The sequence below is a fragment of the Bidens hawaiensis genome, unplaced genomic scaffold (genome assembly GCF_021521415.1).
Source record: "Bidens hawaiensis isolate Kalapana, Puna unplaced genomic scaffold, B.hawaiensis_p1.1 tig00037189_1, whole genome shotgun sequence".
In the NCBI taxonomy this organism is placed as follows: Eukaryota; Viridiplantae; Streptophyta; class Magnoliopsida; order Asterales; family Asteraceae; genus Bidens; species Bidens hawaiensis.
This window is the reverse complement of record NW_027496478.1, coordinates 78646-93785: the sequence shown is the minus strand read 5'-3', so window position 1 is coordinate 93785 and position 15140 is coordinate 78646. Positions and strand designations below refer to the sequence as shown.

The 15140-nt window shown below is 37.9% G+C and overlaps 1 protein-coding gene across 1 annotated transcript; it reads left to right on the top strand.

Annotated features, from left to right (window-relative positions):
• Nucleotides 1–218: 218 nt before the first annotated feature.
• LOC143589043 (auxin-induced protein AUX22-like) lies at nt 219–1505 on the top strand. Its single transcript, XM_077069903.1, has 4 exons — nt 219–406; nt 596–807; nt 997–1069; nt 1460–1505. The coding sequence occupies exons 1-4, from the start codon at nt 219–221 to the stop codon at nt 1503–1505; spliced, it is 519 nt and encodes a 172-aa protein (XP_076926018.1).
• The last annotated feature ends 13635 nt before the right edge of the window (nt 1506–15140 follow it).

The window sequence follows — 15140 nt, the reverse complement described above, 5'->3', positions numbered from 1 at the left end:
TCATTTTCTCGTCATGGTTCCCTCTCTTTAAGATCTCTCTCACCTTTTCACATTCAGTTGTTAACAGGGTTTGAAACTCCCCTAGACAAAAATATAATACCTTGTCTCCACTCACTACTTTCTCTCTCTAGAGAATACATACAAACTGGTCTCTATATATACATACATACATACCAATCTTTTATAATCCATGGTACGTATTTCATTCTTTGCAAAAAATGGAGTTTCATCCAGGTCTTGCTCTCTCTTCATCTGCATCTTCTTGTTCTTCACGGTTCGATCCCAACAACCGTAACACCGAGTACATCCATGAATCTAAGATCTCGGTTCGTGATTCAAAAAAGAGAAAGCATGGTGAAGATGATGATGATGAAGTTCAGTCGAATTATATCTTTGTTCAAAAAAGGTAAAGAAATTTTATTTTTATTTAATGAATTTTTTATGTTAGTTTCTTCTTGTTAATGTTTTTTTAATTTCATGATATATGCATGCTAAGGATTTAGAGAAAAAGAGAGCTTATCATTACTAGGTTGTTTTATTGTAAAAATGATACGTACAAAAAGCAAATGTTTTATTGAGTTATTTTTATATATAGGAATGATGGTGGTGTGATCGGATGGCCACCCATGAAGTTATGTAGGAAGAAACTTTGCAACCAGAAAATGGGGACCGGTGTTGGGGAAAAGTCAAAGTCAACGTACGTTAAAATCCACATGGAAGGTGTAGGAATTGCAAGAAAGGTTGACCTTAATCTACACCAATCCTACCAAACTCTTGTACTCACCTTGGCCAACATGTTTGATAAATGTGATTTTTGAATTCTAGAATGCATTGATTTTCCTATCTGTTACAAATTCTGAATATGGAATTAGTGTCAAAGTAGCTGAACATATTTTTTTAATTGTGTTTAAAAATGACCAATAAATAAGAACTTAATAAGTGTTTGACTTTGAATGTGGAAACTATGGCTGATTTGGGCATTGTTTGGAAACACAGGTTTTGAAGATGTGAAACTGGCTTACCAAGACAAAGAAGGTGACTGGTTGCTCGCTGGTGATGTGCCTTGGGGGTAATTTAGTCATCTCCTCTTTATTCAATTTCTGTTTCATGTTATTACAATTACAATGTTTTGAAACCTGATATATGTCGCATTGGTCGATGGTTGAACCAACCGATTTTTATGTTTTTCATGTTGAAACGGCCGACCAAACCATTTATTTTATGAAACATGTTCGGACAAGAGTTTTATTTGGACTCTTTATGTTTAAAGTTCTATTTGTGTAATATCTTTATTTTGTATTTACATATTATTTAAATTGATTAAGGCATCATCCAGTTTGTTTACAAGTTAACTAGTAAAACATTGTGTTAATGTTTGTTTTTTTTTCTTTTTTTCAATGTAGAAGATTTAATTATGATAGATCATCTTATGATATTTATTTATTTTTTTATTTTACAGATCGTTCACTAACACAGTTCAACGTTTGAAGCTGCTAAGAAAATAAGATAGATATTTAATCTAGCATGCAGTTTTTGGAATGAACTATGAGAAAGAAAAAAGGTGTGCACAAAATATGTTTGAATTGGATTCACTACATAAAGTTTAAATGACATAAATAAAAGTTAGGGATAGATGAAGCTACTTTTTTATTAAATTTGAATTGCCTTCAACAACGAATGTGAAAGCTAAGTTTCACTTGTCACATTGTGATAAATAAAATAGTTTGTAGTATGAGTTAATGAGTAAATAGGAGTTTGTAGTATGAGAATCTAATTTGCCATTATTTCAGAATGAAGTATATCATGCAGCAACTTGTTTGCAATAAGTTGAATTTAACTTTTGATTTTGATTCTTTTACATACATTCCCAACTATTTACTCGATTATGATATATATATATATATTTACATCCATGCGTTTTGTTAATTAAGTGTGAAATGAACATTTGCCTTTTCACTTTAAACAGTGGCGTGGACGAAGATATCGAGGGTCGAACTCAAAATGTATTAAAAAAGTTACAAACGAGGGGGCCGGGCTCAAATTTTTGATCTAAAACGGCTAAATTTACACTACTGTGCAAAAAAACAGGGGGACCGGGGCCACCCCGGGCCCTAACTATACTTCGCCCTTGACTTTATATATATATATATATATATATATATATATATATATATATATATATACTAGTTTGATCCTCCCGTGTTACAAGAGTTTATTTAAAGTTTTGTTTTAATTTAATACATACATATTAGTTTGTTATTATATTTTTTAACGTTTAGGTTTTATCAGTTGAATGTTTAGGTTTTATTGATTTTTAACGAACAAACATAAACGAACACGAGCATGTTGATTTTTTTTAAATGAACAAACATGAACATAAATATTTGTCTAATTAAAAAAGAGACGTTGATATAGTTGACGACGGTGGGTAGTATTGGATGTTTACTGACGATGGAGATGATAAACCATCAACGAAGAACATGTAAAGCAGATAAATCAAATTAGGGTTTGATAATGAAAGTGTTTATCAATAAATGAGATCTTATAATTTATTTGAGGGCTATTAGAGTTTGTTAAGACACATAACACGTGAAAATTATTCTTTGATAGTTAACGGGTTATTTCACAAAAATATGAGATGTTATAACATGTTTAAGAGTTATCCGGGTTTGGTGAGACCCATGACCCGTTAAAATTATTGTTTGCTTATGAAATAGTTTTACAAATAAATAAGATGTTATAACCTATTTAAAAACTATCCGGGTTTGGTGAAACCCATACCCGTGAATTCAGGTCAAATGCATGAGAAACATCCATTTATAAATCAAGCAATCTGGTGGCTCTAGAGAATGGGGGAACAACCTGAGAGCGACACCTAGGATTTTATGATAGGTAATTATATAGATAGTTATATATATATATATATATATATATATATATGATTGATTTCTTTTGTGAACCGTTTTGAGCTTTAAGAACTCGAAAGAACTCAACGTAACAAAAAAATTTTGAATTTTTTTTACACATGTGTAATACGTAAATGTAAGTAATATACAAAAAATTACAGTATTTTTTTACACACCGAATCGACTTATTACACATGTGTAACTAACATTTAAACTTGTGTAATTATAAAAAATACTTATTCTCTCTATTGGTTTATTTTTTAAGCAAATTTAATCTCAACCACATATTCAAACTCATTTAATTAAATGTATGGTCCAAAATTAAGTTCTTAAAGTTCTTACAACTCATCAAGTTCTCAAAATATCCCTCATATATATATATATATATATATATAATAGTTTTTATCCACCGTATTACAGTGGTTGTTTTATATTATTTGTTTTTAATATTTATTTATTTTTTGAACTTTTTATATTTTTTATTGTATGAAATTAATAATATACTTATGGTTTGATGATAAATTATTTCACAAATAAATGAGATTTTATAACCCAAATTAAAAACTATATGAGTTTGATGAGACCTAAGACCCGTTTATTTTTTTGCTATATTTTTTTAATTATAAATAATATATATATCTTTTTTTAAATAAATCAGATATTAGTTTTGAGTATATCTCTACTTTATAAGATTTTTATATCAAATATTTGTTAAGATTAGTTTTTAATTTAATGAGATGTTATAACCCGTTTAAGAAATATCTGGGTTTGATGAGACCTATACCCGTGAATTCGGGTCAAATACATAAGAAGTCTCCATTTAAAAATCAAGCAAATATGGTGACTCTAAAAAAATGAGGAGCGACAACATCGCGACACGTATGATTTTTATGGTTTAATTTATATATATTATAGATATTAATTACAACCCCGTCTTTTTCTTCCTTCCCTTAGAGCATTCCCATCCGGTCCCCTATCCCCATCTCTATAATGACACTAAAATACACTACATTTCTCTCTTATGTTCAATTAAATAATATTTTTTATACCTTTATAATTACAGTTTTCTCTCTCTTATACTCACAACCAATTCAATAAATATTAAAAAATAAATAGGGGTAAACATTTTTCCTCCAAATTTATAAAAAATTCACTACATTTTCTCTCTCCACCCTATAATTTACACTCACAACCACTCATAACTTCACCCTATAATTTACAAACTCTCCCCACAAAAATTTAGAAGATGTGTTCAGAATACTCTTAGGGCTTATATTAGAATTTAAATCGTTGGTCTCCATACCTCCCCTTTCTTTTGCTGATATGCAACCCCCTCGATCTCCAACTGACCCACAACTTGACCGTTGATCGGTTGCACAATGTATGGATAAAATTTTATAGAAAACTTTATAGAATACACACCAATATGCATTCAACAATAATATAGGCTAAGGGGTAACTGAAATATCTATATACTATATATAAAATAAAATCTCATGGGCAAAATTATGAGCAAATTTTTAAAAGTTTTACAACCCACAAAGCATATGATACCACCTTAAAAATGGACAAAATAGTCTTTATAACTCTAAATATCATGGTTTTTTTTTATTTTATTTAAATAGTTACATTTTTACCCTTTAATTTTTTTGCTAATTTGAATAATAGTTAAACTTTTTCCACTTAGTTTAAACAAACTACCCCGACGACTTTTAAACGACCATAATTTTTTAACACATTAATATTTTTTTAAAAACAATTACATCATAAAAACGAGCATTTTATTCTCTTTAATTTGAGTATGATATTGTTATAGTTTATTAGTTTTAAAACTAACATATCACGTGATTACCAGTTTGTACAAGCAATGAGTCGGGCGGGTTCGGCTGATGGCTAATTTGGTTCGGGTCGGGATGAGTTCAGATCAAAACGGGCTTCAGGTGAAAACTAAGTCGGAATGAGTTTCACGTCAAAACATATTGTGTTAAAAAGCGGTTTATATGAAATTACTTTACATTTCATCTTTGAATCTTGATTTTTGTCACCGGTAACGCACGTTCAGACATTCGTTACACGGATGATATTGTATATACATATCGGGTTGCTCGCATTTAGCATTGTATGATGCGCTTACCGACACCGGTTACACGTATGATGCCACGTTAAACTCATACCATCGTCGGGTTACGCATGTACCGAGATTACGAGCGTACTAACATTGGTCGCGTACACCGCCGCATTGCGCGGACACCTGGCTAGTGTTCATAAAACAGTTTGATCACTCTAATTTAGAAAAACCTACATCTTTTATAAATTCACTTAAAACGTTGTATAATATAGACGTATTAACTGTCAAATTAAGAAAGGCAAATATTTCTTAACCTTTTAAGAAAAGTCGTATCTGTAATTTGAACGTAAGCACCTCAGTCAACATTATAGCTATTTGTATTTGGATGAAATAATTGATACGGATAATACAAATTCCAAATGATTACGATTTTAAGAGATAATAATATTTAAAAATAAACATATACTAAATAAATATATGGCATTTTCGGTAAACGGTAAATGACATTGTGTATACGGCTACACGTATACATCTCTGGAATGAAATCAATACATGCTATTACCCTGTTATATTTAGTATCAATCAATCAATCAATCATACCCAGTGAAGTCCCACCAATAGTATAGCTATAAGTAGGGTCTGGGGAGGTGGGATGTAGGCACACCGTACCTCTATCCACATGGATAGAGAGGTGGCTTCCAGATAGACCATCAGCTCTAAAATACATATGTATAAAGCAATACAAAGGAGATCAGAGTTCAACAACAGTAGTAGTAATAATAATAATAATAATAATAACAATAATATTAATACTATTAATGTAGAGAGAATATTATTATGGTGTGTGCTTAAAATAAGGTAAATAGAGGCCCTAGGGTATTCTTTTCTCCCTAAAAATCCTTAACTTTAATGCTACTTCTCCAAGAATTCCTATCCTCAACCATGTCCTCGGAGAGGTTTAGGTCTATCAAATCCTGCTTAATCCTTTCATCCCAAGTCAATTTAGGTCGTCCTCTACCCCTTCTCCCCTCTAAAGTAATGTTTTCTACTGATCTAACAGGATTCGTCGTTTGTCTTCTCTTCACATGTCCAAACCATCTCAATCTCCACTCTCTTATCTTGTCTGCTATGTTCGCCACTGTAACATTCGTCATTTTCGATCTTTTTTGTATTTGTATTTGTATTTGTATCAAAACCCGACCCGATTTGTAAACCAAATCTTTCTCTAATATAAAATGTTGGATTTTTATGTTTCATAATCATCTCTTACCTTTTGGATTTGTTACTAGATTGTATTATTTAAACCTTTTTTTTTAAAAAAAAACACATGCAAGTATTAATATAAAATAAGGAAAACAAGTTTGACTCATTCCCTATATAAACAACCCCATCCTCTTCATTATTCTTTGCTCATTCATCTTCTTTCTCTCCCAAATAAAGTTCATATCTCTAACCTCTAAGGTTCTTAATAATCAAGCAATAACCTTCTTTAATTCTTGTTTGTTACTTATTAATTCATATCTTGTGTCACAACATATATATAATATGCACCCCTTGTTTCCTTCGGCTTTCATCTTCTTCAGGAGGTGATATGCTACAAGGCAAGGCTACATGGAGAACTCTTTGTAGTTCTTGTTTATACTATTTTCCTTTAATGCTTTCCTAGTCTTGTTCATATTGTAAGTAGTTTAGCTTTTAATTCATGTTTAAAGAGTTCCATGGTGTTGGGTATGAAGTCACTAGTCTCGGTTTCATCCCGAGATTAGACCCGAATCAAGACCGAACCAAGACCGAACTCTTGTTTACTAGCTTTTGTTTTAAATAGTTTTGTTTACTAGTTTTGTTTAAAATAGTTAAATAAACATGTTTATGAAAGATTTGAACCTTGTAACTTCTAAAACCATTTTGATAGTTCTATGGTATTTGGGTATGTGGCAACCATCCTCGGTATCATTTCGAGTCAAGGACCGAACCAAAACCGAACTAAACCGAGTTCACTTGCCTAAGACACACAAGTGTGTTTTTGGCCATCGAAACTCATCTTTTCTTTAAGAATGTATTTTAAACTAATTTTAAGTATTTTATCAACTTATCCAACTTGATCTTATAACAAGCTTGGACCGGTGATACCAAATACATACTTAGCGTACGTTAAGGTTCTTCATAATAGAACTATATAGTTGGTTAAGTCTTTCGATTTTATTGAGTTTTCTCAAAACATTTTGGAAAGTTAACTTTGAGTTTAGTTAATTATCTAGACCCAAGTTAACAAATCCGAACACTCGATTAAAACCTTGTTTTGGTGTTCATATACCCAAAGGGTCTTGCATTAGTGCATTATAACCAAACATAAGTTACTTAACATAGGTTGAGTAATAATTATGAATGAAATACCGAAACTCGGATTCGAGTAAACTTACTTTTTAGAACATGTAACACCCCGTAACCGCAGCGGAAACGTACACGGGATGCAACAGACACATCTGATATCAACAGCATTGCTTATAAAGAAAACACCACTACATTAATTTAAGCGAATTACATTGTTCCGAGTTTCGTTACCATCTAGGTGTTATCACATAAGTTTTACCGATAATACATTAACATATTTAAAACAAAATATAGATCCTTAATCTTCCACAAAATAGCACACATCATCAAGCACATATCACTCATTCCAATTTGGGTGTACCTAGAAAGCATGTAAAGAAAACGGGTCAACTACGAATAGTTGGTGAGTTTCACTGATTTAAATAAACATTGACAATTTGTTATAATAAATCATATATTAGCGATGTAATTATGCTGAGCCCACAAGTGAAACCTCTGACTATCACACACAATCCCCGTGGCATATCCCCTGCCCACGGACCCGTGACATATCCCCCGTCCACGGAACTGCCCCAAACCGCTATGTCTAACATTACATAGCAAAATATATATAACACCCAAAATAGACATGTGCAACTGGCTGGGAAACATCAGCAAATCCATGCCGGACCAGTTGGGTTTGTCAGACCAATAGTACTATTCACACTCTACCGGCTTTTAGCTAATCACTCGTGTTGCGGGGCCTTACAATGTTAGCAACTCAGACAATTACCATCTTAGTACATTTCCGTACGATTCCCGTACAATAAACATTATATAAATACATTCATTTCCATGCGATCGACATGTACTTAAACACTTTGATAATAACATGCTTTCCGCCCCGGGAAAATATTTAAAACAGTTCAATAAAAAGGGGCTCGTGAAACTCACCTTTTTGTGAGCGAAGATGTAATACTGTGTACAGCTACCGGTCCGGATCTTGTGTTTCTAGCTTTAGATCGCAAAGATCTTGATTTCTAGCCTTTGCTAGCAACTAGATACAACACCTCGGTTTCTTGGTATAAATCAAAGGGGGTTGGATGAATGTGTAAAGGGTTGAGAGGATTTGGAGAGTTGGGATGTAGAAAAAAGAAAAATGAAATGTGTGTGTGTGTGCATAGGACCGATCGGTCCAATGTAAGGTGGGGGGGGGCCCACATCTCAAACCATGGCCACACATTTGGATTGTGTAATCCGGATAATGTTGTGGATAATCTGGTTCAGTTCGTTTTTCGGTTAAACACTTAATTCGGCTTAAAACGAGGCTAAAACGGTCGTTTTTTCGGCTTAAAAATAAAATTTATATAAAACCGATTTAAAATCTTTAAAAACTTAAACCATGACATTTATTGACTCAACACATCATATTGTCGGTCATTGTGCATCTTTTTCGGCTTGATCGATCGTCTCTTGCTTGGTTTGATGTTAAAGGTTTCGTTTAACGTACCGACGTACTAATAAATCGAAATCCTTTTTCTGTGCTATAATTCACTCATCCCGAAGCCTTAATACTTCGTAAACCTTACTAAACATCATATATTTCATCTATGACGTAATCCCCGATTCGTTCGGGTTTCAATAACCGTTCATCCGTTAATCGTAATTCCAATACGACTAACTGTACATTCGAGTATAATTCGTACTGGGAATCTTATATACTCGTACAGACACATTATAATTCATATATTTAGTATTAAATAACACATAATTGGTATATTCCGGCTAGGGTATACCTGAATTTGCCGGAATCGTTACATTCTCCCCCCGTTATAAAAATTTCGTCCTCGAAATTTTACGCATCAACTACTTCCTTTTGCGGAAATGGGTGGGGGTATTTCTTCCGAAATTCGTCCTTTCGTTCCCAAGTATATACTGGGCCTCGTTGCGAGTTCCATCTAAGTTTGACCAACGAGATCTTATTGTGTCTAAGTTGCTTGATCTTCCCGTCTACTATTTCTATGGGCTCCTCTACAATGTTGAGCTTATCATTTATTTGGACACCCTCTAAAGGTAACACCGATGTCTCATCCGACAGACACCTTTTCAAGTTCGACACGTGAAACACGTTGTGAACTGCACTCAGTTCATCAGGCAGTTCTAATCGGTATGCTACATGACCGATTTTTGCAATAATGTCGAACGGTCCAATGTATCTAGGGGCTAACTTCCCCGCCTTTCCAAATGTGACTACTCCTTTCCAAGGTGATACTTTCAAATACACTTTATCACCTTTCTCAAATGATAACGGTTTTCTACGGGTATCGGCATAACTCTTATGCCGATCCCGTGCGGCCTTCAGATTGTTCTTAATTTCAAGAATTTTGCTGGTCGTTTCCTGGACCAGATCTGATCTAATAACCTGTGTGTCGCCCACTTCAGTCCAGCAGAGTGGTGATCGGCACTTCCGTCCATACAATGCTTCGTAAGGTGCTGCCTTTATACTGCTATGGTAACTGTTATTATAGGAAAATTCAACGAGTGGGAGATGTTGATCCCAATTTTCCTTAAAATCCAGTACGCATGCACGAAGCAAATCCTCCAGGGTTTGGATGGTCCTCTCAGACTGACCATCGGTCTGAGGGTGGAAAGCTGTGCTTAGATTAATACGCGTTCCCAGCGCTTCTTGCACAGCTTGCCAGAGCTTGGAGGTGAAATGGCTATCCCGATCGGAGATGATTGAGATGGGTATCCCATGACGAGACACAATTTCATTTATATAAATCTGCGCAAGTCTCTCTGTGTTATAGTTATTTCTAATCAGAATAAAATGTGCCGATTTGGTTAATCGATCAACGATTACCCAAATTGCATCATGTCCTCGGGACGTCTTGGGGAGATGTGTCACAAAATCCATCGTGATCTGCTCCCACTTCCATTCAGGAATTTCCGGTTGTTGTAACATTCCCGAGGGTTTCTGGTGCTCCGCCTTAACCCTCGCACACGTCGTACACTTGCCGACGTATGTGGCTATATCCTTTTTCATACCCGGCCACCAGTAGAACTCCTTCACATCCTTGTACATCTTATCCGATCCCGGATGTATGGAATATTTCGATTTATGCGCTTCGTCCATGATTAATTCACGAAGGTCATGGAGGGTCGGGATCCAAATCCGATTTTTGAAATAGAGAATTTCGTCCACGCGCTGTTCGAAATTTTTCTCGTTACCGTAAAGTCCCTCTTTTTCCAATTGTTCCTCTTTCAACGCCTCGTGTTGAGCGACTCGAATTAAATCTGAAAGGTTCGACTGGACAATCATCCCCAGCGCTCGCACACGCAATGGTTTAACTCGATCTTTCCTACTCAAGGCATCGACTACAACGTTAGCCTTGCCGGGGTGATAACGGATGTCACAGTCATAGTCGCTTAACAACTCGACCCATCTTCGTTGCCTCATATTCAAATCTTTCTGATCGAATATGTGTTGCAAACTTTTATGATCGGTGAAGATGGTGCACTTTGTACCATAGAGATAATGTCTCCAGATTTTAAGTGCGAAGATAACTGCTCCCAGTTCTAAGTCATGAGTAGTGTAATTTTTCTCGTGTATTTTTAACTGTCGAGAAGCATAGGCTATGACCTTATTATTTTGCATCAACACGCATCCTAACCCTCTCCGGGATGCGTCACAATACACGACAAAACCATCGTCTCCGTCGGGGAGACTTAAGACCGGCGCTTGGCACAATCTTTGTTTTAGCGTTTGAAACGCCGTTTCCTGCTCTTCACCCCATTCATACTTTCGATCTTTTTGGGTCAGAAGGGTTAAAGGTTGGGCGATGCTGGAAAAGTTCTCTATAAATCGACGATAATATCCAGCTAAGCCTAAGAATTGGCGGATTTCCTTTCGCGATTTAGGCGCTTGCCAATTCTTAACTGCTTCAACCTTACTTGGATCAACGTGTATTCCTTGATGGTTTATAACGTGACCAAGGAATTGCACTTCTTGTAACCAGAAGTTACACTTGGAGAATTTTGCATACAACTTCTCCTGATTTAGAAGCTCTAAAATTAATCTTAAGTGTTGTTCGTGCTCTTCTTTACTCTTCGAGTATATCAAAATATCGTCAATAAACACAATGACGAATTTATCGAGGTAGGGTTTACAGACTCGATTCATGAGATCCATGAACACTGCTGGCGCATTTGTTAGCCCAAAAGGCATAACTAAGAACTCGTAATGACCGTAGCGAGTCCGGAATGCGGTTTTTGGGATATCCTCCTCCTGAATTCTAACCTGATGGTATCCCGATCTAAGATCAATTTTTGAGAAACAGCTCGCACCTTGCAGTTGGTCGAACAGGTCATCAATTCGGGGGAGAGGATACCTATTTTTGATTGTCAACTTGTTCAGCTCCCTGTAATCAATGCACATTCTAAGGCTTCCGTCCTTCTTTTTCACGAATAGTACCGGTGCATCCCACGGGGAATAACTAGGACGTATAAATCCTTTATCCAACAATTCTTGCAACTGGTTGGATAATTCTTGCATCTCGGATGGTGCAAGTCGGTAGGGCGCCTTAGCAACAGGGCCAGCTTGAGGTAATAAGTCGATTCTGAATTCGACCTGTCGGGTTGGCGGTAATCCAGGAAGTTCCTCTGGGAAAACTTGTGGAAATTCGCGTACCACTGGAATATCGTCCACCCGTTTTTCCTCAGGATCCGTGGCCGTCAAGCTCGCTAGATACGCCACGCATCCCTGGCGTATATATTTTAACACCTTGAGGTGGGATATAAACGGTATTATATTGCCCGACTTCTCATCCTGCACTAATACCTCTTCGTCATCCGACACCCGGATCTTGACGATTTTCTTTTCACAGTTTATTTCTGCCTTGTTACGTGCTAACCAATCCATTCCCACTATCACGTCGAAACTACCCAATTCTACTGGTAACAAGTCAATCAGAAAGGGTTGATCGTTCAGAATAAAAGGGCAATTCCGAAATATCTGATTAACTATCATGGTTTTACCGTTAGCTACTTCTACAGTATAAGGTTCTATGGTTTCACTAATCGGAAGGTTTGCTATTGATAGAAACTTGACAGAGACAAAACTTCTATCGGCGCCTGTATCAAATAATACAGAAGCGTAATGATCAGAGACGAGGAATGTACCTGTCACTACGCTGGGGTCCTGGCGTGCTTCGTTCGCCCCCAACACAAAAGCTCGGCCTCTCGCCGGATTGGACGACGATGCCTGACCCACTGCTTGTCTCCCATTTCCTCCCTGGTTCAGCCTCGGACAGTTTCTCTTGAAGTGATCTGTGCTGCCACATTCAAAGCAAGCCCGGCTAGTGGTCATCATTTGGTTTCCTTGTGGGTTTTGCTGTCGGGTTGGTTGGGTCCTAAATGGCTGCGCACGGATAGGTTGCGGTTGTCGGTTCAGATTGTTCAGGGTTGTCCTACAACTCGGTGCGTAGTGCCCATTCCTGCCACACCGGTGGCACACTACCTCCTTGCACACGCCACCATGCTGGCAACCGCATTTCCCACATTTAGGGAACGTCCCTTTCTGCGATTCCTGCCTTCCGCCTGAACTAGTCATGGTGTAGTTCTGGGCAGCGGGACTAGCACGTTTACTTTGCTGCTTCTCCCGGATCCTATTGTCATACGTACCTCGCTTTCCCCCAGCAGACTCTCCTGCCACCTTCAGTGACCCACTCTTCACGAAATCGTATGTGACGATACCAGCTTGCGTCACCACACTCTCAAACGTCTGGTGTCCCCCAGAGTTGACTATACTCCTTACTAGTGGAGTTAGTCCCCATATATAACGCTCAACCCTCTTTGACTCTGGGGTGACTAACCATGGCACTAATCGCGACAATTCATTAAATCGGTTTGTATAACCTAAGTGGTCTGCCCCCTGCATCTCCAGGTTCCACAATTCGTTTTCTAATTTTTGCAATTCGTTTTTCGGGCAGAAATGTTCCAGTACGAGAGTCTTGAGCTCTGTCCAGGTCATGCGGTTTGTCGCCGCCTGACCGCGAGTCTGCACTATGGTGTTCCACCATGTCAAGGCATGGTCCGTGAACGTGCAGGTAGCATACTTAACAACGTAATCCTCAGGGCAGTTGCTGATGTTCACAACAGCCTCTATTTTCTCAATCCACTTAACCAAACCATTGGGTCCCTCAGACCCGCTAAATTCTAGGGGTTTGCACAACATAAAGTCTTTGATTGACATCCCCTGGATACAGAAATTGGTTCAGTACGGTTCGTCTCCACCGTAGGTATAGGGCCATTACTATCTGTAACGACCACCCTAGGCGGTGCGTCATTACTCGGAATCGTGTTATCATTCTGTGGAGGATTAACATTTTGTTCCCCGTCATTATTGGTGGTCGTTTGATTGCTCGGAGGGGCTGGATTGGTCGAATTGTTAATACTGGCGGCGATGCGCGATACTATATCCGGTATCGCCGCCTCTAACTGTTGAGCAATCAAACGGCTCACGTCTACTTCCGACAATTGGGCTGAACGTTTTGGTGCCATTCTACACAACATCAAGAAAATATATATAATTAATACAAGTTCCAATCATAAAACACAACAAACATTCCATTCATTAATAACATTAGTACATTTTACATCCATATCAGTTCACATACGTTTCCTGTCATCATTACATAAGTTAAGTTTTCCTACATAGGGCCTATGTCGGCATCATCTCGACATAACCCACAATGGGTCAGTGCTTGAATGATACCCAAAAGTATCTATAACGATATACCCCAAAAGAGACCCTCTAAGGGCCAGTGGTTGTATTATAACTACCCAAGATTCACTCTATGTTAGCATCACCACTAACTGCTTACACAGAGTATCAAAAAGCGGCCCCTGTCTACTCCCGTCCTAACACAACTAAACACGGTGGTATACCAACCACACCAGCACCGCCGCCATCCCCACAATCACTGCCATTAAACCCCGGATCCGTGTTTCCATCCGGTCAATCAACCCCAGGGAGTAGGCGTCCTCCCTCCTCAGCTGCGCGATCGCATGCTGGCTGTCCAGTATGCAATCCACCAAGAGGTTCCTCCTCTGAATACCCACCGTCAAGGCGGTGGTGTCCTCATTCATCCGCTCGGTGAGCACCCGGAGCCACGCCGCCTCGGTGGAGGGACGCTCATCCCTCACTGGCCTGGGGGTACCCCACACAGGTGGCGGCACGGGCCCGGGCTGGGGGCGGGAGGACTCGCCTCTGTGGTAAGTGGATCTGGGTGGGGTAAAGGTAGGTGGAACATACGGGACACTGATCCGCGCCGTGAGGCGGGGACCTGGTCTGGGAGGGGTGAGGGTGACCTGAGGTGCGGGTGGGGTGGGAGACCTGGTAACCCTAGCAGGGGAGGGCAAGCTAGCACTCCTAAGGCTAGTCTCAGAAGGCTCGGTGCTGGAAGCTAAGCGTACACTCCTAGAGTCCCCGGAACTGGCCTCCTCCGGGTACTCCTCTACAGATAACCTTCGTGATCTTAACATGCTTACCTATACACAAGTTAGCAAACATGTAGTCCTTTTCATAATGTAAATCCTAATTAAATTAATATACACACATTCATACAACCTTGTCACATAAAAATATTATCATATACTTACACATATGTTGCCGATTTTACCTATTAAAGTCCCCCGTGACTTCCTCTGAATTCCCTCGTGCGGACAAGTCTGTTATTATGTTCCGGACCATAATAACTCACTTGTCCATCCAAGTTCATCCAGACCTCGTCACAATAATTTATTAGTTGATATTCAGATCCTATAACACTTGAGCTACTGGTTATATTTTAGGT

Bases quoted from the DNA above. Each gene is read 5' to 3' on its own strand.
- LOC143589043 (XM_077069903.1), top strand. From the start codon at position 219: ATGGAGTTTCATCCAGGTCTTGCTCTCTCTTCATCTGCATCTTCTTGT. The intron at 407-595 runs GTAAAGAAATTT...TTTTATATATAG, and splicing joins TATATCTTTGTTCAAAAAAG to GAATGATGGTGGTGTGATCG. The intron at 808-996 runs GTGATTTTTGAA...TTGGAAACACAG, and splicing joins GGCCAACATGTTTGATAAAT to GTTTTGAAGATGTGAAACTG.